Raw genomic sequence first — 23,393 nt, 5'->3', positions numbered from 1 at the left:
ATTCAGCCCGTCTGCTGTCTTTATTAAAACTAAAGTCAAAGCATTCAGTTTTTGTCTTAAAATTTCAAATTATTCAAGTATATGTATTCAGCATCTTTGTTTGGATTATGATTCAAATGCAGTGGTTGCCTCTAATTTTGAATGGAAAGAGCACAGGCAAAGCCTTTGTTTATATAAAGAGTTTTTTTTGTCTTATTTATTTGATTAAAGTTTGTTTTAAAATTTCAATTTTGTTTTGTTATTTGACATATTTCTGTTTCACAAAGAAATGTTCAGCATTTTGTCCAAGCAATAAAAAAGGACACCTTTTCATTTATAATTTCTTAAATCTAATTTTGTTTAAAAAAATCGTGAGAAAATCGAATGGTGAAATCAGTATCGTGAGTTGTGTGAATCGTTACATCCCTATAGTTTAAGAATAAATATAATGATGTAATAATTAGAAAATAATTTATTTTACAGAAAAAAAACCTGCAAGGTTAACTGTTAACATGCAGACAGCCCAGCCTATAACTATACGTCTTTAGAAAGATTTTATTATAAAATGTTATACTATTATGATAAAAAAAGGAGCCCATCCATGCCTTTAATATGAAATATGAGCCTTTATGCATCCACTGTAAAAAAAAAACTTTAAAAAAACCCTGTACACTGGAGAAAGGGCAATAGGGTGGTGTGAGCATTGCTGAGTGCTAAACACATGTAATGTCTGTTTCTTTCGTACTCCTAGCCAGAGGGCGCCCTCATGCAGAAACTTCAAATATGCCTCACAGAAGTAATAGATGTTCATGGAAATCTCTCATGAAAGTGATGCTAAAACAAATTCACATTATACTTGTGAAAATACCAGAGACTGCATCAAGAACTTGGACAGATCTATGCAAACCAAACTATCACTTCAATGCATTGATAAAGCCTTTTAATTTTTTTGTATCCATCTCCTGACCACAACTTTATCCCAGAGATCTTTTGACAGTGCTTTGCCACCCATACTTGACTTTGCTTAAGTTGCACTATCAAGGACTGAAATGCACGAGGAAAGCTCTTTTCATGCTGAGCTAATCAAACTGACCACAGCTGATCACAGTTGAAAGTCAAATGGCTTTGTGTGCCATTGAGAAGGTGATTAGCTACACCTGATTGAGTTTACAAATCATTTTTAGGAGGGGGTGATCCTTTTTTCCAACTCAATGATTCAGTTTTTTTTAGTTTTTTTTATGACATTTTGCTGTTCTATCTTTCACTTGGATGTTATAAGTTACACTGAGTAAATACAGCTGGATAAAACAAAAACTGTGTCTGTCTTCATTTCAGGCTGCAAAGCAACAAAATGTGATTATTTTAAAGGGGGGTGATTATTTTCTATACCCATTGTGTTTGTGTGTGTGTGTGTGTGTGTGGAGAGAGAGTGAGAGCTACTTTATAGCAGAAAATCAAGTTGTAATTCTAACTGAAAGCAACACTAGATACTAGTTAAATACTCATCAATTGCATTTTGCCCGTGTCGATTAACCGGCAAAGTAGCAGAATACCTGAATATTACGGACGCATGAAAAGCATTATTATTTCAAAGGCTGCGATTCAATTAAATAAATATATACGCTGTGGGTTTAATATGCGCTTTATTTATATGCGTGTAGGTTACGTGCATCTCAGAGTGGCTCTGTTCACAGTAAATGCTGCTCCACACAAACAATTATCATTTACATGCACGGACCGCGTCAAGCTCCAGCTGTTGGCGCCCTCTTGCTGGCATTTGTATGTACATACAAAATGTACATAAGTTATGGTTATATTATTTTATTAAATTGTTTTTTAACTGTTTTGTTTAATGTACCCTCTTGCTTTTAATATTTTATTTAAACCAATTATAATTGTCTCATTGCTATTATATATGTATTTTAAGTCATTTTAAAGTTTATTGTTCACTTAGGTCTATTTTTATTTCCACAAAAAAAATGAATAATCAGAATAATAAACTGATTACTCGATTACTAAAATAATCATTAGTGACAGCCCTATCAAATACTGTAAAGCGGCTGGCTTTAAATCAATATTGCAATGATCAGATTCTTTCTTAACTGCTGTTTATTTTGTTATTGAGAGGAAAGTTTGCAGCACATATTTACATAATCATCTAAATGCCGCTCTCAGCACTGCCTGGTTCGACTATTTTTACATTCCGACTCTCATAAGCGCCGTGTGTGTCGTCTTCTCTTGTGGAATATTTGTCGTCTTCTCTTGAATTGCATCCGGCAGCGCTGACAGTCCTGCGCTACAGTGTCACACTAGTCAAACCGTGTTATTTCAGGCCCTTACATTAGGTTATATGAGATTAAATGACTGTTCGACAACAAAAATATTTGTAGACAATTTTTTTTTTATTGTTGACAATGTCGACTAATCGTTTTAGCCCTAGTCATGACTCTGTTTTATGTGTCTGTAGCGCATCTGTTCCTGCACCGGCAGCTCAGGTGGTTCAGCAGGTTCTGGCAACGGTGGAAGCCAATAAAGTGAGTCACACATGAGCTGCTCCAAACACCAGTCACAATAGTACAGTTGCTGCTGATTGAAATGTCAAACTGCTTTTCATCAGAATTCAGTGTTAGTAACAAGGATTTCCTCTTACAAATCACAAGCACAAAGTCTCCAGAGTGAGCAAACATCTGCCATGTGGTTTAACCTTTTTTTTTTACTTGCAGAATTCGTTTCAAGGTGCATTAAAGGTCCCAGCACCGCTGGCAGGTCCAGCCCAGACTACATCAGCTAGTTTTGTGTTTGGTGAGTGTGACTCAGAGTTCCCACATGCACAAATAGTATAGTATAAGAATAATAAATGCTAAACAGATTAAATAAGGGCTGCACTACTTAGTTTATACTCCAGTATCTGTGGAGTAATGGTTTGATTGTAGTAATGAACTGGTTTGTGTTTGGGCTGCTGCAGGTGGAGCTGCTAAACCTGATGCAGGAGCATCTTCATCCATCAGTGAGAAGAAATCAAAGAGCTTTTCATTTACTGCTCCGTGAGTTACTAAACCGTATTACTGTGACCCCCTTGATCTCAGTACATGTCTTCATGGTTGTTACTGATTATTATCATGAGTGGTTATCTTGATCTAGTCTATATTATTCATACGGCTTTGCTCTTGTGTCTCTTCAGCAGCATTTCTGATATACTGGAATATTAAGCATGTCTAATGTCTTTATATTGTTTGCATATAAATATGAACTCCAGTATGTGGTTTAGACACAGAGTCTGCTGTTTGCTGTTTCACAGGTCATCAGGGTTCAGTTTCACCTCTCAATCACAGGACACCAACAACACTCAAGGTAGTATCTACTGTATGTGTCTTGTGTCATTTAGAAATGCAAACATTTGATCTTGTTCACTTTTAACACTGTATTAGTCAGAAATGTGCCATGCCAATGGCTAGGAGTCAGTGCCGCTAGAATCTGCAGAAATCTCCACATAATTTAGAGCCTGTATTCTCAACCAGGGACTGGGGCCTTATTTAAAATTAAAAAATCTTTGAAAGAAACAACTACAAATCAATAGTGTTCTTATTTTAATTCAGCCCCAAACTTCTGGAATTTAAAAATATTTTTATTATAATTATCTTAGTTACTTATTTTCATCTATGGATCCCTCCTAATTTCATTGAATTAAAAAGGGCAAGCCGGGCATGAAATATTGTTGTGGATAGTGGGGACGTTGATAGAGCCCGACCGATATGGGTTTTTTGGGGGGCCGATACCGCTATTAGGGATTAAAAAAGATCGATATATCGGCCGATATTCTTTGTGTAGTCTATATTATAGTACAGTATAGTCAAAAGTTTGTACACACTTCCCATTCGTGTGTCCAAACTTTTGACTGGTACTGTATATAGAATACAGTATATAGCCTACATAAACAGAATATATATACACAAACACATTTTTTGCAATGATAACTCAACTGATAACTGTGGTGATCAAACACTTATGATGTGACAAACATAGGCCTATGTAGTGGAGGCAGGGTATTTAACAATTTAACAATAAACTTTATTATTCAAAATGAGTCTGACATCAGTGCATTTAACAGTAAACTTCACTTATTATAAATAACTTAACACAAATAGAACAAAATATAGATAACTTGAATTAAGAAATTAAACAAGGTAACTGTATAGGGCAAGCAAGCTACTGCCAAACCAACAGGGGCAGGTTTATGCAGGAAGCATAAAGCATTGTCGCGCTGGGCGATGTGATGTGACCGATGTGATAAGCATGAGTTCTATAAACACCAGCATTGACTGAGTGGCCACGATCAGCTCCGGTAACCGTAACACAGGCTTTAATGCGCTGCAGACGGGTGCCGTGATGCACAGATCAGCTCTAGTCTCTAACGTCACTGAATCTGCTGTTAAAAATGAATAATCCATTCATCATATTATCATGCAAAACTAAGAATTAGAATCATTGTAATGTGACGATCAAATATTGGCGTGGGTGGGTGGCGGGCGGATAATTTGAAGCAGCGGACTCGGGTGAAGTTTGAGCTCATCCACGCATTTCTACACTACACTAACCTGGGTCGCCAGTAGCAACCATTACCATTCAGAAGCATTTAATCTGTGTTATATGTTCTGTAAAAAAAATTAATATCGCCAGCATATTCACCGACACCGCTATATCTACGACATGCTCATATCGGCCAATAATAACGGCAAAACTATGTATTGGTTGGGCTCTAGTTGATAACCACTGATTTAGACCCCAACTATTAATTAAAAGTGTTGGATTTGCAGCTTTGGGTAATACCGTTTCCCATGTTGAAATCCATTTAGCTCAATTCGACCAATAGTCTCTCAAATTCAATGCAGAATGTGTGAGAAACTCTGCAGGTTCTGGACCTGCTGTTGGCTTAGTAGTCACACCTCTCATTAAATTTCTTTTTTTTCCCTACTTTTGCAAATAGCGAAGAGTTCTTGCCTACCAGGCAAGTTCTCTTTTGCAAGCAGCATGGGAACAAAGATGACGTTTGGTCCTGTGGGGTCTGAGGAGCCTTTTTCCTTCACTCCAAAATTGACATCTCCTGCACACAGCGTGAGCTCCTCTACACCACCTCCTGAGCCATCTAAACTCCCTCAAGCTCCCAAAGCCCAAGGCAATGCTGGAGAAACTCTCTGCTCCTTTTCTGGCTTAAGAGTGGGCCAAAGTGAAGAAGTAAAGGAAGCTCCCAAAACCACCTTGAGTTTCTCCTTTGGACCACCTGGCAATGGATCTACAGGATTTGTATTTGGTTCTGCAGAAATCAAGGCTGCAGAAACTGGAAGTTTATCAGAATCAACAGGTGCTGCAGCAGAGGCTCCAAAGACGACTACGGCACAAGGATTTGGCACATCTACATTCACCTTTAAACCACAGGAGGGAACTGCTCCTTCAAAAAAGCCAACTTTCACCATTCCCACGACATCTTTTTCTACAGCTGCCACTTCTTTCGGCAGTCTTCTGCGTGCACCTCTGTCAGAAACGCAAACTCTTCCAACAAAGTCCCTCCAGCCAGAGACGATGACTTCAAGTGAGCCACCTCCCTCCACTGATACTGAACCTAAGGAACCTCCAGCAGAACCCAGTCCTAAACCACCAACCTTAAGTGCTCCATCAGCCGTACCAGTCACTGAAGCCCCTGCTCCCACCAGTTCCGAACCCACTGGAGCTCCTTCCAAAAAGCCCCCATCTCCTCCAACTCTCGCAGTGTCGCCCACTCCTCCTCCCTCAGTTACCCCACCATCCGAGATGCCGGTGCCTGTTTCTGAGCCTCCTGCAGCAGAGCCAGTGTCTGATCCTCCCCGCGAGACCACCAGCACTTCCAAAGCTACTCCTTTACCTCAAGAGACACCAGCAACCACCCCATCTTCAGCTCCAGTGTCTGACAAACCAGGCTCAATCTTTGCCCCACCTTCAAGTGGCACAGACAGTCTGACAGTAGGAGCCATCAGTCTTACAAGTGTCGTCGCTACAGCGGCCTCCTCCATCCCATCTGCAGCCATCACCACCAGCACAGCTCCAACCCCAGGCCCAGTTTTCGGACAACCCACTTCCGTCACTCAGACCACAGCATTCGGATCTACCGTCTTTGGTGCCAATTCTACCACCTCTGGCTTTGGCAAACCTGCCTTTGGACAGAATCCCGGTGCAGGTTTCGGCCAGCCTGCAGCCTCTGGATCTGCTAGCAGCTTCACTTTTGGTCACCCGGCATTTAGCGCAAGTTCTGGGTTTGGGCAGCCAGCTGCGGGCTCCACCACATCGGCCACCAGCAGCGGAGGAGGAGGACTGTTTGGATCCTCTAGCGCCAACAGTGTCAGTTCCTTCTCCTTCGGAGCCAGAGGCACCAGCTCCACACCCAGCACTGGCACTGGGCTCTTTGGCCAGAGCAGCGCTCCTGTCTTCGGACAGTCCAGCTCAGGCTTTGGCCAGGGATCCATGTTTGGGAGCAACACCACCACAGCATCCTCCTCTGGATTCGGCTTTGGACAACAATCAAGTGGGGGTTTTTTTCTTTCACAAATTCCAACAGCAAAGAGTAGGATGTAGAAAATTATACATGGTGTAGTGGATAAGGCATAGGGCTAATGCTAACTAAGAAGTTGCTGGATTAGAGTTGCTCTATAGTTGCTTGCTAGACCTTTTTTACTGGGGTATGAGTCCTAGTGAAATACTACTTCTAAATCCTTGTCTGATGGTGGAGATTACCATATACTCCAACCCTGCTCCTGGAGAGCTACCGTCCTGCAGTCTTCAGTTCCAGCCCTTCTCCAACACACCTGCCCGTCATTATCAAGTAACCCTGAACACCTTGATTAGCTAGTTCAGGTGTGTTTGATTGGGTTTGAAGCTGAAATCTGCAAGACAGGAGCTCACCAGGAGCAGGGTTGGAGACCTCTGCCATACCAACTTGAGAATTGCTTTCCCTGATAATATTTCACCAATCATGTTCTGTGTTTTCTGTCAGCTGTTTAGAAGCAGAAGTAGCTATTCGCAAATTAATCGCTATTGCTTAAATTGGTCAAGGCGGTTTGCAAAAAGTTAACAAATTGTTTGTGATTCAGTTGGATTCATTAGAAAAGTTCATTCATGCAGTGATGAGTTTTTTTATATTGTAATGGGATACTTCTTAAGACCGAAAACAATAATAGTAGAGGAGGTGATGTTTACAGTCCACTATCTGAAAAAAACCCCCGCAAATGTCTTTGATGTGTCAGCAAAGTAGTGGGGGGGGGGTTGCGTTTCTAGCCTTTCATCAGTACTGGTACTGGGGCCAGTGACCCCCACCCACCCCCAGTACCAGTACTGATGAAAGGCTAGAAACGCTCCTGATCATGACTAGAAGTGAGACATGAGCCTTCACCTGATCAGTACTCTTAACCCCAGAGGGATTGTCCCACATTTATACATGAGCCTGGTGTAGTGTAGATTACAGAACAGAGCATCTTGATGTAAACGCCACTTGCTCACTGTGAAGCCGGCAGCACATGCAGTAGCCTGTGTATTTAATTAATTCAATTGAAGCATTTTGCAATCTAATTATCACACTGGGCCTTATAGTGAAAGCCATATGGTTGTACAGTCCTACCTGTGTAGTTGCAAAAACAAAAGCTGCTTTTCCACCATTATGCTGAACAGCTGGCATGGTTACAGTTTCTTTTTCCACTATGGTGCTGTGAAATCAGAGTAAGAATGTAAGTAACAAATGCATTTACATTAATGCTTTTAGTAGACACTTTTATCCAAAGCGACTTAAATTGAATTCAAGGTACCCATTTTATCAGTTATTGCTTTCCCTGGGAATTGAACCCGTGAACTTGCTCTACTGTTTTAGCTACAGGAATGCATCAGTTGTTAACTTGATGATGCCTTGATACTGTATGTAAACTATGCAAGGAATCACAGGCAATGAAATGAGAACCACAGCTTATGAATAGCCAAAAAGAGCAAATCAAAAGAGCTGACTTAAGTGTTTGAAACGCAGCACTGTTTAATCACAAAAAAGACTGTAATTATATGCCATTGCTCGTTTAATACATTTAATACATGTCTACATTAATAATAATAAAATTATATATGAATATCTCACATTTCTGCCACAATACCATGGTGCAGTTAATGTTACTATGGTAAATCAGTGGTAAATGATGGTGATTTGTGGATTGAAAAGCCTTCTGACTGTATCGTTGTTTGTCAGCGCTGTTTCATCTGGCTTTAAACTAGTTTAAATCACTGAGTCATTTGTGTTCTTCGCTGAATTAAAGCTCTCCACACTGGATCTCACAGCACTGTTTGGTGACCGAGGCTTCTCAGCGAGTAAACGCATCTGCTCTAGGAAGCTCGCGCTGCCGTTTAAACTTTGGACAAATGCTCTATGGCACGGTTCAAATGAGTTTCGTAATGCTTTTGGCGCATAAACATTATATTGAACATTTATTGAATTCTTAACGTTTTATCGAGGAAAATTATATCGCCCTGATAATTATTTTATCGCCTAGGCCTAATCCAAACTATGTAGGGTGAACTTTTTTTTATTAAAATGGTGCTAAAAATTCACTGTAAATCCACATTTTAAAGCTGATATTTAAAAGTTTATCTTTGTCACATTTTTTATCCCATGCTCAGATCGTTTTAGTTACGATGGTGGAAAAGCGGTAATAGGTGAAGATAGACACTAGCTACATTAAAAGTGTTGACGTCTAGTGTGCATGTTCACAGGAGTAATTGAGTGTTGTTCATGTGTCATGAGCATGTCAGGGTCGTGGATGAGATTGTCCAGCACTGGAATGTGCAGCAGTCTCGGGCGTGTCCTCAGGCCAGGATTTCTCCCATTCCTATGAATTCTCAGAGATCCTGAGACTTCCACATTATAAACAGCTGAGTCTCTGACCCCTGAGCTTCAGTGACACTGTAGGATGCCCTGTTCACACCTGTTTACTCCCTGCTTGTTGAGAGCCACATAGAACTCTGTGCTGATTAAAATGTTGCAGATGTATCTGTCGGAATCACCTTAGACTGCATATTATGTTCTGGATAATCAATGACATTTGAGATGAACTGTGCATTACTGAATCAGTCAAACGGATAGAGGAGCACAAAGAGAGTGTTGAAAGTCAGTGGTTCAGCCTCAACATGCAAATTAGTCAAATGCACATCTTCCTTGTTGCTTGCACAAATTCTGATACACTAATACAAAAAAATGTGTATTCACAAACATGTCTTTATTTGTACAAATCGCTGCACCTTTAATTCTGGGTTTTATTGTGGATAGTACAATACATATGCAGTTTTTATCATTTCATAGATGACTTTAGAGTTTCATAGATGATTGTGCATTAATTTATTAATATTTGAGAGTGATTTCAAGTTTCATGTCATGGGTTGTTGACTGCATCTTTGAGGTCAACTGCTGATTGTTTTTTTCATCTGTGCATTACTGAATCAGTCAAACAGATAGAGGAGCATGAAGAGAGTGTCGAAAGCCTATGTTTCAGTCAGACAATCAAGTCTCAAAATCCAAGTGAATCAAATAGGATGGTCAATGAATGCATGCATTCCACTCGATCCACAAATGTGCATCATCCTTGTTGCAAATACTTTTACAAAAGAAACGTCTCTATTTGTGCAATTCACTGTACATTTAAATCTGAATTTCTTGGAAAGATATTTGAAAGGTTGTGGATGGTAAGATGCATTTGCAGTGTTTATCAAGTTCATAGATGATTGTGCATGCATTTAATACTTTTGAGTCTGCTTTCATCCAGTGCTAAAGAATAAGCACAAAGAGTTTTATGTTTGATCTCTTAATATCTGTGTGTGTTTTTTTTTGTTCAGTGTTTGGACAGCAGGCCAGCGGAGCCGGCGGAGCCGGCGTCTTTGGACAGGTACAGTCCTTACAAAGCACATCATAAGCTCTTTACCTGAGCAATTTATGATATATTAATGCAGAACAGAACATTTTTATTCGCAAACATGTCTGGATTTGTACAAATCCCTGCACAATCATTTAATCCTGAATTCCACAGACTCAAATTGAAAGGCATTTGTTTGTGGTTAGTAAGATACATGTATAAAATGTATGCAGTACATGAATAATTGTGCGTGCGTCTATTAATCATTTTGAGTCTAATATCATCCCATATATCCAAAGCGACTTAAATTGAATTCAAGGTACCCATTTTATCAGTTATTGCTTTCCCTGGGAATTGAACCCGTGACCTTGCTCTACTGTTTTAGCTACAGGAATGCATCAGTTGTTAACTTGATGATGCCTTGATACTGTATGTAAACTATGCAAGGAATCACAGGCAATGAAATGAGACCCACAGCTTATGAATAGCCAAAAAAAGCAAATCAAAAGAGCTGACTTAAGTGTTTGAAACGCAGCACTGTTTAATCACAAAAAAGACTGTAATTATATGCCATTGCTCGTTTAATACATTTAATACATGTCTACATTAATAATAATAAAATTATACATGAATATCTCACATTTCTGCCACAATACCATGGTGCAGTTAGACAAATGTGCATCATCCTTGTTGCAAGTACTTTTACAAAAGAAACGTCTCTATTTGTGCAATTCACTGTACATTTAAATCTGAATTTCTTGGAAAGATATTTGAAAGGTTGTGGATGGTATGATGCATTTGCAGTGTTTATCAAGTTCATAGATGATTGTGCATGCATTTAATACTTTTGAGTCTGCTTTCATCCAGTGCTAAAGAATAAGCACAAAGAGTTTTATGTTTGATCTCTTAATATCTGTGTGTGTTTTTTTTTGTTCAGTGTTTGGACAGCAGGCCAGCGGAGCCGGCGGAGCCGGCGTCTTTGGACAGGTACAGTCCTTACAAAGCACATCATAAGCTCTTTACCTGCTGAAGCAGGCGGGTTATTATTCAGCTGGATGTGTGTGTTTGAGTCTCAGTCTCAGATGCAGTGATGGGGTGTCATCAGCATGCAGTGGAGGCTGGAATTGCAACATGTCAGATACAAGTTTTAGAGTTTCTCTCTGCTGCAGGCCTTGAAACAGGATGAGCTGTCAGTCTGCTGAAGGACTGCTTTGAGTCACCCGAATTACATATTGGCTGTATATTTCCATTGTTTAGACACAAATTTCAGGTTTTCACTCTTGGTTTTGCCTGCCAGCCAGTGAGACCTGAAACCTTTTCAAATACAGCAGAATGGTCTAAAAATCCCTTAACCAAAGCAATATGATATTTAAAAGTTTATTAATATTCATAAATAAGATTTCTTCCAGTTTTTCCAGCCAGTAATATAGTTGATACTAGGGGTGTAACAGTACACAGAAGTCACGGTTCGATACGTACCTTGGTTTTGGGGTCACGGTTCGATACGAATTTGATACAACAGGGATTTTTATTTTTTTCTATTTTGAGTAGTGCTACATACATGTAGCATGAGCAGTTGTTTTTTTATTTGAATTACATTGTATAATTTCAAGATTTAAAGCAAAAACAGAATGTTCTGAGTTTAGATTTGTGAAATGATGCTACATAAGACACCTGCTCAAAACAAAAACGGCAGACGGACTGAATGAAAATGCAAATTCATTCTCTGGCAGCAGGTGGCACTTATGTAACAGCAGCAATACAGTGCAGCTGCACATGTAAACACTACTTTAATATGCATTAATTGGAGAGGAAAAGAAAATGCCACTAAACTTTTCTGAAGATGGTAAGTTCCTCTCATATAACCCACCACCCCTAATTCAATATTTTTTTTATTGTATACAGTGAGCTTGATCTGGTATGGTATTTTCTGCTCTTTGTGTCCGTCTTCAGCATCTCTGGCCTCTGTTAGCATCCTGTTTGCAGACTTTGTAATATTTCCACACAAATTACATTTTGGGAAATGATTAATGTAATTCCGGAATAGAGATCGGCCAAAATAAAACTTAAAAAAATTAATTTTTCCAATTTATGGCTGGTCGACAGGTTTATCTCTAGAAGCCGAAACTTTCCCACACTGCTGATTTAAAACAAGCAGGCGGTTCTTCAAGCTCTTGCATGCCTGCGTGCCATTCTTGGTTTGGGTTGGTGTGCGTAGATCGTCTCTTCTTCTGCTCTTTCATCATTGCATTACTGCGCGCTCCCCCTTCTGTGTTTGATTGCCTATATGACTGACTGTATTCGTCATCTGATTGCTGGAAACTGGACTTTAAATCTAGAAAATAATTGAACATGTCTCTCAGCTGCCTCCGCATAGAGAGCAAAGTATTTTGTCCAGTGCAAAGGGGGGCTCATTTTGAGGAATATTAGCTTGTTGTCTATGTTACTGCGATTGAAAAAGTGGTGTTATTTGTGTAGTAACAATGTTTAGCTCATGAGTTATTGATCATGGGTGCGTTTCCCAGAAGCAACTATGGTCGCAAGTTCCTTCGTTAACAATAGAGCTCAATGGAACTTGACTGTAATTGCGACCGTCTCTTCTTCTGCTCTTTCAGCGTTGCATTACAGCGTGCTCCCCCTTCTGTGTTTGATCGCCTATATGACTGACTGTTTTCGTCGTCTGATTGCTGGAAACTGAACCGTAGCGTCTGTACCCTGGCCGTTCGGGACGAATACATGTACTGTTACACCCCTGGTTGATACACTAATTGCGGGGGGGGGTATCTGATTTTGTTATCAGGCTCAGTCCAGCGGAAGTCTGTTCGGGTCAAACACTTCATCAGGATCAGGATTTTTCAGTGGTCTTGGAGGAAAACCCAGTGAAGATGCTGCCAACAAAAACCCGTTTGGATCGCCAGCCACAGGTGGATTCGGTCAACCCATTAATACAGGTGAGCACACTGATATTTACTATTGTACAATTGTAGTAAACTATAACCATAAAAAGAAAAAAGAAAAACATTTCTTTACTTGAGAAATGTTAATTGAAATAAAATAAAAACCTTTAACTTTAATTTGATATACTTAACTAAAACGTAAATAAATGAATAAAAACTTTTTTTAAAAGTATAAAAAATGAAAATGGTTATAGTATCTGTGTTTTAAGCGCCAGAGAGCATCTCTCCTCTGCATTAGTGCTGAAGTTCTTGTGTGGTTTGTTTCCGGCAGGTCCATCTAACCTGTTTGGGAGCAGCGGAGCGAAGGGCTTTAGTTTCGGCAGCAGTTCGTTTGGTGAACAGACAGCCAGCGGTTCATTCAGCTCCAGCACGGGGTCTGTGGCTGCACAGGGTTTCGGGTCGTTCTCTACACCCACCAAACCAGGTCAAACACACACCACACAATGTAATGCAGTCTAACACATAAATGAGGAAGTGGACATTTTAATGCCAAGAACTGTTATTATTGTTGTTGTGTTTAATTTGTATTATTATTATTTTGTTTGTTATTTTTGTTCTTAATGTTATCCTTTATTTTATTATTTTATTTTGTTATTATTATTATTTATTTGTATTATTGTTTATTTACGTTTTAGTGTTTTAATTACTTTTGTATTGTCTTTATTATATTACTTTATTTTTTGTTTTTATCATTTTGTCTTTATTATTATTATTGTGTTTATTTTATTACTTTTTTATCTTTGTTGTTGTTATTATTATATTACTTGTTTTATATATTATTATATACTTTGTTATTTTGTTTAATTTTATCATTTTTATTATTATTTTGATTTTATCAATTACATTTTTGTTGTTATCTATTTTATGTTTTTATTATTTTTGTTTTATCTTTTTTATTTTATTATATATTATTACTGTTGTTGTTTTTATTTTGATTGTTTTTATTATTTTTTATTTATCATTATGATTACTATTATTATCTCAGTTATTTTAGTCTTTTAGATTCAGCTCGACAGCTTTTTTTTTTCTTTTTTTTTTTTAAACCAAACAGGCATTTACTTTAATGTCAGCGATCCTGAAAATGTAATTCAATGACGAGACTCACTGAATTATTCAGCTGGCTGTAATTTCAGAGCGCTCAGTGAACGATGCTCTTTCCTGAACAATGGCAGTATGCTTCCTGTTCTCCTGTCTGATCTAATGCAGATCTGTGTGTTTTTGATCTGGCGTTCTGCAGCTGGTTTCGGCGGCGCGCCGGTCTTCGGCAGTCCTCCTACTTTCGGTGGATCTCCAGCATTCGGCGGATCTGCGGGGTTTGGCTCCACCCCTTCCTTCAACAGTCCGCTGGGCTCCTCCTCGGGGAAGTTGTTTGGTGAGGGAACCACGGCCGCCAACGTTGGGGGATTTGGGTGAGTCCCACTGGGTCAGTCTGCGAAACCACTGCCTCATCCAGCGTGATACAGTGATTTAACGTGAATGTGTGTAAGATCCTCCCAGAGCTGTAGGGTTTCTGTGACGTGAAAAACACGACGCAATCACAGAATGCTGTCATACAAGGAAAACTATTTAAAACATCAGTAGAAGAATTGGTGGCTGACTAAATACTTTTTTGCCCCACTGTATATAGGGTAAAAGAGTCCAATCTTAAACTAATAGATATCACCATACTTCCCTGGTGAATTAATCACAGTGCATTATGACATTACAATATTTCTGAAATGTTGTATTCAAATACGCAAATTATGCATTATCCTATTAAATATGCGTGCATTTGCATACATTTCCAGAACAGAAATCTGAACATTGGTTCAAAATTCTTGTTTGGTTTTGTTGACATTAGAGTTAAAGGGGATTTGGATTTCTTTTATCACTCCATAATTCAGAAAATACTAGGGATGCACCAAAATGAAAATACTGGGCCGAAACCGAAAATTCCAGATACACTTGGCCGAATCAGAGGTGTATCAAACCTGTCATGGTAAAGTGCTTCGGCACCGTATCTCCTCTTGAAATTTTCACCGAACAGACACTTTAAAGTATTTCCATACAGCTGACATGATTGCCCTTTTCTGGGTAGCGCCGTGATAATGGCTAGAGCAAGAGTGAAATCTGAGCGCTGAGCACAGGGCGAAGGGAAAGAAGGCATATATTTTCAGTTTGTATTTTCTACCTTTTTTTTTTTTCAGCCAAAAACTGATGATGCCATTTCCGAAAATTCAGTGCATCCCTAAAAAATACTGTCAATAGACGGAGTGCAAATACATGTTTTTAGAAATAAAATGTTGTGTAAATCAGTGTGAATGATATACAAGCAAACCCCTCAGTAAAGGCCTTAAAGGGAAAAATAAAAATTCTGTCATTAATTACTCACCCTCATGTCGTTCCAAACCCGTAAGACCTCCGTTCATCTTCGGAACACAAATTAAGATATTTTTGATGAATTCTGAGGGCTCTCTGGCCCTTCATAGACCGCAATGTAATTACCATGTTCCTGTGGCTCAGTGGTAGAGCATTGCGTTAGCAGCGCAAAAGGTCGTGGGTTCGATTCCCAGGGAACACACATACTGGTAAAAAAATGTATAGCCTGAATACACTAAGTCCAAGCGTCTACTAAATGCATAAATTATCAATTAAATTGAAAAATTTAATTAAAATAATCCATGTGACATCAGGTGTTCAACCGTAATTTTACGAAGCTACGAGAATACTTTTTGTGCACAAAGAAAACAAAAATAGCAACTTTATTCAACAATTCGTCTCCTCCTGGTGCCATTTTGGAGAGTATCCACTGAACGTAAACAGCGTATGCTATTCTGTGTCACCTGCGTCACGCGGATACTTTGTTTTCATTCAAATCAAAGAGTAAACATGGTAGACATTGTATCCACTTGACACAGCTGACACAGAATAGCATATACGCTGTTTGCGTTCAGTGGATACTCTCCAAAATGGCGCTACAGGGTGACGCGGAGGAGACGAATTGTTGAAAAAGTCGTTATTTTTGTTTTCTTTGCATACAAACAGTATTCTCGTAGCTTCGTAAAATTACGGTTGAACCCCTGATGTCACATGGATTATTTTACCGATGTCCTTGCTACGTTTCTGAACCTTGATCGTGGTAATTACATTGCTGTCTATGGGAGGGTCAGAGAGCTCTCAGAATTCATCAAAAATATCGTAATTTGTGTTCCGAAGATGAACGGAGGTCTCACGGGTTTGGAACGACACGAGGGTGAGTAATTAATGACAGAATTTTCATTTTTGGGTGAACTATCCCTTTAAAAGATTGAACCCACAGTTTTTGGATTTGGGGTGTTTTCTTTCCACTAGTTTGAAAAGACGTGTTATGAAAGCAAAATCGACCCCAATGGCCCAGTGCATGAAAACACACTGGATGAAAGCTGATGGGATGGGATCAGAGCTGCGTTTTATTGTTCATGTTAGACAGCACAATAGATGAATGACCATGTATTTTGTGTTTTGAGTTGATCAGATGACATTGTCAAGCGGTTTGCCGTGACGTGTGTGCAGACGCTCAGAATGAGGAAATGAAATGTTGGATTATTGTCATTTCCACTTGGAGGTCACATGAGCGTGTTTGTCAGGAATTATGCTGAATGTAGGTTATGACAAAAGCTTATAAATCATACAGAATGAAGTTTTTTGAAAATCATAAAATGCAGAAAGTTTCCTGTGAGGGGTAGGTTTAGGGGTAGGGTTGGTGTAGGGCAATATAATATAAGGTCTGTACAGTATAAAAACCATTACGCCTATGGAGAGTCCTCACAAGGATAGTGTGCGTATGTCTCGCACTTGTCGCGCCGCATAACTCACCCAAATAAACCCACTGCCATCTGTGTCGCATGTTCAGCCTCTGACGCGACGCATGCTTCTGTTTGTGTGTTTCAGGTTCGGGTCTCCTCAGAATACGTCATCGTTCAGCTCTCTAGCGGGTTCCAGTACGGCGCCGCCTTCGTTCGGGAGTCTGGCGCAGCAGCAGCAGCCGCCGCCGCCGTCGGGATTCGGCACTCAGAGCGGCGCTTTCTCCGGCTTCGGCTCGTCTGGAGGTGAAACCACACGTCTCTTTCACACCGACAGCGGTCAGGAGTTCACAGGCCCTCGGCATCAAATGCTGCTGTTATTCTGCGTCCCCTTACAGCCGCAGCAGGACTAGCTTTAGAGCCGAGAACGTGCTGCGTTTGGCTGGTTCACTAATCAAACGCCAGTTTCATTCAAACTACACAAGATTTTGGAGCAGTTTGTTTCTTTTCTTGTGGAGCTCGAGTCTGAACTAGAAATCTGGATGATCACATGCTTTAGCATTTTACCTGATAATCTTGCATTACACACACAACTTTGGCCAAAAGTTTGACATGCTCATTAATTTAAATATTAATTAGGTTGGCTTGAGAAAGCCTATAACGCGAAATGTGTAGGGATTGTTATAAGCCAACCTACTGATATTCTATTTAAGCTTATTATTATTATTATATATTATTCTGAGACTAAATTTGTAAATGCATCTCCTCCTTTCAAGCTACATCCATCAAACCCAGCCCAGACCTTCAGACTGCAACAATCTCTAGCAACTATCCAGAACAATCTAGTAGCCGCCTAGAAACCACCCAGAAGACACTAGACACCTAGCAACCACCCCACGTACCTTAGGAACCACATAGCAACTACCTAGCAACCACCCCACGTACCTTAGCAACCACATAGCAACTTCCTAGCAATCACCCCAAGTACCCTAGAAACCGCATAGCAACACCCTAGCAACCACTCATTTGTGACATAATGTGACAAAATGTGATTATTTTAAAGGGGGGTGATTCTTTTCTATACCCACTGTATCTATCATCTGACCATATCTATCCATCCATCTAAACTTTCAAACTTCAAGCTAAAGCTAAAGTTTGTCTTGAGAAATTTTCATCTAGTTTCGTGATTTGAATACAACCGAGGTCAGATTTCATTGTCAAATAATACTCATATTTTCATTTTAATGTTAGTTTTTTTTTTTTTCTAAGGCAACATTTCTAATTTTAGTTTTTATGATTTTTATGTGCGGTTTTCGATTTTAAGCTTTTTTTTAGTTTTAGTAATTTTAGTACGTAAACTTGCACTTAATTAGAAATACTTAATGTGTCTAATGTTGTGCTTTTGTAAATAAATTAATAATAATAATTCTCATTATTATTTAACTTAATTTTTAGTTGTTGTTTTTTTTAGTTGGGAAAGCAATGTTTCTAATTTTAGTTTGTAATTTTGTGCTTTTGTTTAACAAAATTATATATATACTGTATATAATTTAAGTAATTTTAGTACTTTAACCAAAAGGCAGCATTACTAATTTTCTAAATGTAGTTGTTAATGTAATATTTGTATTATATTCAGCTTTATTTCATTTAATGACAACCCTTTTTCAATCGTTTTAATTCTAATTATAGTTTGAGTTACCAATAACAACACTGGTTTTGAGATTTTTGAAGTGCTAAATAGAGTCGTTCAGTGCAGGTTCTGTTTCTCATGAGCTCTTATCTCTGCTGCGCTCGCATTCTCTGCATCTCCTGTGATAAATCACCAAAGTCAGACTCGAGTGCCGCTCGCTGTGTGTCACACGTTACCTAGTTACAGTGCTAAACCCACTCCAGACCTCTTTACCACTTTACCTTCACCTGTCATTGCTGATGAAGTCTGACTCTCTGATTATGTCTGTGTCTGTAGGTTTTGGAGGTTTTGGGAACACCAACACTAACGCCAACCAGTAAGTGTTTCGTCATTCACGTTCATTCACACACATCCGTCAGAGTTCTGCTCACACAGTCATGTCTCTGATGTTTTTCAGACCCTCGTCTCAGACGTTCAACAGTTGGAGGAGTTGATCTGCGGACACTGACGTCATCTGATCTGATCTGCTGTGATTTTATAGTGTGCACGCAGGATTGAATGTGCCATGAGGTTCATGTTCTTAACATGTGCTGATGTCCTCCTGTTTTATGTTCAATGTGTTTCTTCTGTTTTAACTGCACAATGTGAAATAAACTCAAGTGCTGTTGACTGTACTTTTCATTTCTGTGCTTTACTGTCACACTGTAAAAAATATTCAGGCGATATTTAGGCCTCTATTTGAAGTTCAATGGCATAAAAGACTAATCAAATCAATGTGATGCATATTTTTAAATGGGTCAGATTTCTGCACTTAAAAAGTCATTGCATAGTTAAATATTTTCCATCTATTTGATTTGATTTAAATAATTAAATTCCCAAAATGCTTTTAATTCAAATTGCTTAGAATCAGCATAAATCTGTTCATCGTGAAAACAATTACATTTATTCAGGTAAAAAGTAAGGTAACACTTTATTTTAAGGACTAATTCTTACTGTTAACTGGTTGCTTATTAACATGCATATTGGCTGTTTATAAGTACTTATACAGCACAAAATTAGTGCCTTATTCTGCATGACCATATTCTCGATCCATTAACTTTACACCATACCTAAACTTAACTGCCTTACTATTAATAAGCAGCACATTAGGAGTTTGAGGCAAAAGTCTTAGTTAATAGTGAGAATTGGACTTTAAATAAAGTGTGACCAAAAGTTAAAATATGACTAGCTGTCGAACAAGCAATGTTCAGTTAGTATGAGATTGAAACAAACTGGATTTATTGATGATTTATTATTCCCTGAGGAACAATGTCACATTTACATTTAGTCATTTTGCAGAGGCTTTTATCCAAAGTGGGGAATACATAAAGCGATTCTTCTTAAAGAGGCAAACAGACACAGGAAGTGCTCGCAATACCAAGTTTTAGGCATTGTTCAAATAATTACAAGCTAGAAAGAAGGAATAAATAAAGATAATTTCTTTTTCAATTTAGGATGAAGTCAAGTAGCGTCGAAAGAGATGAGTTCTCAACCATCGCTTGAAAATTGTCATGGATTCAGCATTCTGGATAGGGGTGGAAAGATCATTCCACCAGCCAGGAACGGTGAACGAGAATGTGCTGGAAAGTGATTTTGAGCCTCTCTGTGATGGTACCACGAGGCGTCGCTCGCTAGCGGATCTCAGACTTCTGGAGGGGATGTAGATTCGTAGTAGTGAGTGGAAGTAGGCGGGTGCTGAGCCTGTGGCTGTTCTATATGCAAGCATCAATGTCTTGAACTTGATGCGAGCCGCAACCTGCAGCCAGTGCAAGGAGATAAAGAGAGGTGTAACGTGGGCTCGTTGAAGACCAGTCCTGCCGCTGCATTCTGAATCATGTGAAGAGGTCCGTTGTGCTTGATGGAAGTCCAGCCAGAAGAGCATTTCCACTCTTTCTCTGCTATAGGACAGGACTATAAACTTGTTAAATCATCTAAACCAGTGATCCTCAAATCTGGCTCGCGAGATCCACTTTCCTGCAGAGTTTAGCTCTAACCCTAATCACAGGTAGGTTTGTTTGATTAGGGTTGGAGCTAAACTCTGCAGGAAAGTGGATCTCGCGAGCCAGATTTGAGGATCACTGATCTAAACCAACAACATGTACTGCTGGCAGCAGGTCCTTTTCCTATTTAGCGCCCAAACTCTAGAATAATCTACCTAGTGTTGTTCAAGAGGCAGACACACTCAGTCAGTTTAAATCTAGATTAAAAACCCATCTTTTTAACCTGACGTACACATAATACACTATCGCATTTCTATAATTCAAATCCGTTAAAGGATTGTTAGGCTGCATTGATTAGGTCAGCCGGAACCGGGAACACTTCCAATAACATACAATGTACCTGCTACATCGTTAGAAGAATAGCATCTACACTTATATTAGTCTCTTTCATTCTTATTCTAAGGTCGCCATACAGATCCAGTATGTATCCAGACCAGATGGTGGATCAGCACCTAGAGATGACCTCTACAGCCCTGAATGTCAGCGGAGACCAGGACAACTAGATGAACCCTAGAGACAGATCCCCTGTGAAGACCTTGTCGGCCATCGGCCTGGTTTCTCAAGGTTTTTTTGTTTTGTCCCTCCATGTCTGTCACCAATGGAGTTTTGGGTCCTTGCCACTGTCGCCTTCGGCTTGCTTTGTTTGGGACACAATTTCTTGCAATTTTGTTGACTTGATTGCACAGATACTATTGGAAGAGAACTGAACTGAGCTGGACATTGACATCACTGAATCAACGATGAACTGACTTTAACTGATAAATGGACTGTGTTCTATTGTCCTTTTGCATTATCAGCACACGGTTTTTCTGTTTAACACTGTAAAAATGCTTTGACGCAATCTGTATTGCATAAAGCGCTATATAAAGGTGACAGTCTGGAATTAAACCACACCATGAGAACTGGCTCCCCGACTGAGCCTGGTTTCTCAAGGTTTTTTTTTTTTTTCCCTCCATGTCTGTCACCAATGGAGTTTTGGGTCCTTGCCACTGTCGCCTTCGGCTTGCTTTGTTTGGGACACAATTTCTTGCAATTTTGTTGACTTGATTGCACAGATACTATTGGAAGAGAACTGAACTGAGCTAGACATTGACATCACTGAATCAACGATGAACTGACTTTAACTGATAAATGGACTGTGTTCTATTGTCCTTTTGCATTATCAGCACACGTTTTTTCTGTTTAACACTGTAAAAATGCTTTGACGCAATCTGTATTGCATAAAGCGCTATATAAAGGTGACTTGACTTTACATGAAAAATATATTAACCTGGTTAATGTGCACTTTAAACACATTCAGTTTATTAGTACTATTACAGAAATCTGATCTGTTCTTTTATGCGTGACTGACTAATATTCATTGCATTAAGTTTATTAGTTTGTTAAAACTGCAATCCAAATGCATGGACATTTTAAATGCAATTAAAATACATAAATCTTAATTTTAGGCCTTAATATTTGTCGTTCATTCCTGACGTGATTTATTTCCTAATGAAATGATAAATTGTGTGTGTGTGTGTGTGTGTGTGTGTGTGTGTGTCAGTCACTCAGGCTCCTATCATTACAGTAGTGTCTCTTCACATGCCTCGAGTGCTTCCAGATTCTTCTAGAAGAGATTCTGAACAACAACAAAAAACGGAGTTTGAAGAAACTACACTTAAACTTACCCGAGTAACCACTGAAACCGGTTTCATGAAATAAGCCACTGATCCAAACCTTTGTTTGTTTGCGTTTGTCGCTGTGATGAGGTTATAGATGCACCATGTGTCGAGCGCATTGTCCTTTGACCCTGCGATACATCATGATATTTCATTTTGACCAGCATCTTCCTGTAGTTCCTCAGGCATTAGAGGAGGTTTTGTTTTTCCACATAAGCATCTGGCGTCTGTCTGTTTATTATCTTATAGATTATGTGTTTAGAATGAGATAGGTGCAGGAGAGGCGCGTGTAAATATAGCAGTGAATGCAGACAAATGAAGACAAATCTTGTCTGCAGATGATCAGAGTTTGGTGTCTAGAGATCAATCCCATCATGCCGCTGGAGTGTCTGCGCTCTGGGATCGAGTCTGTTAATCCAGTGGTTCCCAACCCTGGTCCTGGAGGCACCCCAACACTGCACATTTTGCATGTCTCCTTTCTCTCACACACCAGTTTCAGCTCTTGGAGTCTCTCTTAATGAGCTGATGATCTGAATCAGGTATGTTTGATTAAGGAGACATGCAAAACATGCAGTGTTGGGGTGCCTCCAGGACCAGGGTTGGGAACCATTGTGTTAATCTCTCAGTCTCTCGGCTGCTTTAGTTTAAGCCTCGTCTTCAACCACGGATAATGGAATAATACGCTCCATTATCAAACACGCTTAAATCCACGGGAGACTATGATGAAACCAGCTGCAGATACACATGATTTAAACCCGCCACAGTCTGCAGTTCATCTGCGCACAATGAGAATACCGGAAGATCTTACGCCAAAATGACACCGTAATACATCAAGGTCAATTGCTTTAAAATGCATTTACTAAGATTTGCATCATTACTCCAGTCTTCAGTGTCACGTGATCCTTCATAATTCATTCTAATATGTTGATTTGCTGCTTAATAAACATTTCTGATTTTTATCAATGTCGAAAACAGTTGTGCTGTGGAAACTGATACGTTTTAATTTTTCAGGATTTTTGATGAATCAAAAGTTCAAAAGAACAGCATGTATTTAAAATAGAAATCTTTTGTAACATTATAATGCCTCCTTGATGAATAAAAGTGTCGATTCCTTTCAAAAACAAGCAAACAATCCCCAAACTTTTGGATATATTGATAAGGTTGATGAAAATAATAAAATACTATAGCTACTAAATCTGTGATAATCTCTCATTCTTCAGTCATGTTCTTGTGTTTGTGTGTTTGGTTGTCGATGTCTTTATTAATCCTGTTGAAAAACCAGCATATGCTGGCTAGGTATGTTTTGACGCTGGGATGCTGGTTTAAGCTGGTCCTTTGCTGGTTCATGCTGGTCCTTTGCTGTTTTATGCTGGTTTATGCTGGTCATGTGCTGGCAAAGTACCAGCATAAACCAGCAAAAGGACCAGCATAAACCAGCAAAAGGACCAGCATAAACCAGCAAAA

The 23,393-nt window shown here is 39.3% G+C and overlaps 1 protein-coding gene across 5 annotated transcripts in view; it reads left to right on the top strand.

The window, feature by feature from the left end:
• Nucleotides 1-19,009, top strand: part of nup214 (nucleoporin 214) — a 59,137-nt gene extending 40,128 nt beyond the window's left edge. For 2 of the 5 annotated variants that reach the window (XM_016289148.1, XM_016289145.1), the window contains exons 25-35: nucleotides 2,447-2,513; nucleotides 2,703-2,781; nucleotides 2,945-3,023; nucleotides 3,278-3,330; nucleotides 4,964-6,532; nucleotides 9,868-9,917; nucleotides 12,685-12,835; nucleotides 13,110-13,265; nucleotides 14,079-14,250; nucleotides 16,751-16,908; nucleotides 17,379-17,503. In XM_016289148.1, the coding sequence (XP_016144634.1) occupies nucleotides 2,447-2,513; nucleotides 2,703-2,781; nucleotides 2,945-3,023; nucleotides 3,278-3,330; nucleotides 4,964-6,532; nucleotides 9,868-9,917; nucleotides 12,685-12,835; nucleotides 13,110-13,265; nucleotides 14,079-14,250; nucleotides 16,751-16,908; nucleotides 17,379-17,488 (2,644 nt within the window). In that variant the 3' untranslated portion in view covers nucleotides 17,489-17,503. Of the gene's footprint in view, nucleotides 1-2,446; nucleotides 2,514-2,702; nucleotides 2,782-2,944; nucleotides 3,024-3,277; nucleotides 3,331-4,963; nucleotides 6,533-9,867; nucleotides 9,918-12,684; nucleotides 12,836-13,109; nucleotides 13,266-14,078; nucleotides 14,251-16,750; nucleotides 16,909-17,378; nucleotides 17,504-18,568; nucleotides 18,609-18,689 lie in introns of those variants that run through there. The other 3 variants (XM_016289150.1, XM_016289149.1, XM_016289147.1) reach the window with 3 other exon arrangements.
• Nucleotides 19,010-23,393: the final 4,384 nt, after the last annotated feature.

Source organism: Sinocyclocheilus grahami, unplaced genomic scaffold, assembly GCF_001515645.1.
Source record: "Sinocyclocheilus grahami isolate Dianchi unplaced genomic scaffold, SAMN03320097.WGS_v1.1 scaffold241.1, whole genome shotgun sequence".
NCBI classification, from domain to species: domain Eukaryota; kingdom Metazoa; phylum Chordata; class Actinopteri; order Cypriniformes; family Cyprinidae; genus Sinocyclocheilus; species Sinocyclocheilus grahami.
Note: the sequence above shows the minus strand (reverse complement) of the source record. Positions and strands in the feature narration are given on the sequence as shown.